General features: G+C 43.4%; 1 protein-coding gene across 1 annotated transcript in view; it reads right to left on the reverse strand.

Moving 5' to 3' along the window:
• The window catches only part of MTCL1 (microtubule crosslinking factor 1), a 95746-nt gene that overhangs the window by 14142 nt on the left and 79694 nt on the right, over positions 1–1910 (reverse strand). The window contains 1 exon segment of the mRNA XM_009082083.1: positions 782–1087. Coding sequence (XP_009080331.1) covers positions 782–1087 — 306 coding nt within the window.

Here is a 1910-nt window from a genome sequence, read left to right on the forward strand (position 1 = left end):
ATCTGGGACCTCCCCAGTGAGCCAGGACTGTTGGTAAATGATGGAGAGAGGCTTGGTGAACTCTTCCACCAGCTCCCTCATCACTCTGGGATGGATCCCATCCAGTCCCATAGATTTGTGAGGATCCAAGTGGCTAAACAAATCTCTAACCATTTCCTCCTGGACTTCAGGAGGGCTATTTGGCTTCCTATCTCTATTAGCTCTAGAGACCAGTTGTCCTGAGGACAACCTGTCCTAGTATTAAAAACCGAGGCAAAGAAGGTGTTAAGTACCTCAGCCTTTTCCTCATCTTGGGTCACTCTGTTCCCTCCTATGTCCAACAAGGAATGAAGGTTTTTCTTGCCCTTCCTTTTGCTATTGATGTATTTATAGAAACACTTTTTGCTATCCCTGACAGAAGTGGCCAGATTTAATTCAAATCGTGCCTTTGTCTCTCTAATTTTCTTCCTACATGACCTAACTATATTCCTCAACTCTTCTTGAGTAGCTGGCCCTTTTTTCCAGAGTTGGTAAGCTCTTTTTTTTTCATAGTTTCCTGCAAAGTCTCCCTGTTCAGCCAGGCTGGCCGCCTTCCCTGCTGGCTCGCCTTACAGCACACCGGGACAGCTGCTCGTGAGCGTTCAGTACTTCCTTCTTGAAGCATGTCCGAACCAAATTCACCAGTGGGTAACTAAGCAGTGCCTGCGACACAATATCTCATTTCCTACAGCAGGGATGCTGTGCCCAGCATAACAGATAACAGATAAAAAGCCAGTATGATAAAATGTAAAAGAGAGCATACTTCCGTTAGTCCAGTCAAGAATTTCTCGCGCTCCAGCTGCCGAGACCGATGCTCATCAGACTCATCAGGGGAATCAAGAGACAGTGATTCCAGAAAGAGGTTTTCCGTGGCACTGCACCGATCACTCTCCTTCAGCTTAGACAGTGAGCGATCATCAAACTGAATGGCGTCTGAATCAGAGTAGGATCTTGACCCCATCTGACGAGGCACATGAAGGTTCCCCTGGGTCGTAAATGGATGGCGGCTACTCTCATTCTGGTCACACAGCAAACCACTTCCTCTTCGTGGGCTCACTTCTTTGTGAAGCTGGAGACCAGGCAAATTAAAAGAAACAAGAATTACTTCTGTAGTGTATGGCATTTGGCAGAAGTTATCCTTCCCCAGAAGCAAGGTACCCATGCCTGGAGAGTCACCATGAGATCACCACCTGGCTCCAGGGGTGCACCTCTAAAGGCCTTGTTGTACTGGTCCTTCTGCAAACGGAGATGTTTCTAGAACCTTGATGCTATTACTCACGGGATTTTGAGTGACGAAATGCGTGTATGTTGTTTACATGTATATGTATACATACATACATACACTGTGCGTTTATATATACAAAATAATGCATCTGTCTGTTATCTGATCTTTAAGGAAACAAATGAACACAGACTGTCATTTAAAAGCAGTCTTGATAGCAATACAAGTAGAAGCTCAAGGAAGGGTGAGTGACTTGGAGTCTCATGAAAACAAGCACATTTTTCTTCTGGTCAGCAATGCAAAGACTGTGCTTTTATGTGTATCACTTGTTTCCAGAAGTGGAAAATTATGCTTAACAAAAGCCAAAAGCTTTATTTTATAAATGGTCTAGCCCTAATGCATGGCTCGAAAGTTGACACTTCACACAGAACAGCATTGTCAAAGGGATGAATTAGGCATGCAAAACATGTTCGAAGAAAATGCACATTTATAGAGGGGCCATCAAAGCTATTAACTCTACACTTTGCAAAAGCTGGGTGAAGAGAGGGTGAACCATTAGTGAAATTGCCAATATTAAAATTAGATTATGTGATAAACTTCTCTTTTAATTGTAAATACAACAGGATGGATGAAGTAAGTGATATTTTCAAATGTGATAAATGACAGCAGG

The sequence above is a fragment of the Acanthisitta chloris genome, unplaced genomic scaffold, assembly GCF_000695815.1.
Source record: "Acanthisitta chloris isolate BGI_N310 unplaced genomic scaffold, ASM69581v1 scaffold16989, whole genome shotgun sequence".
NCBI lineage: Eukaryota > Metazoa > Chordata > Aves > Passeriformes > Acanthisittidae > Acanthisitta > Acanthisitta chloris.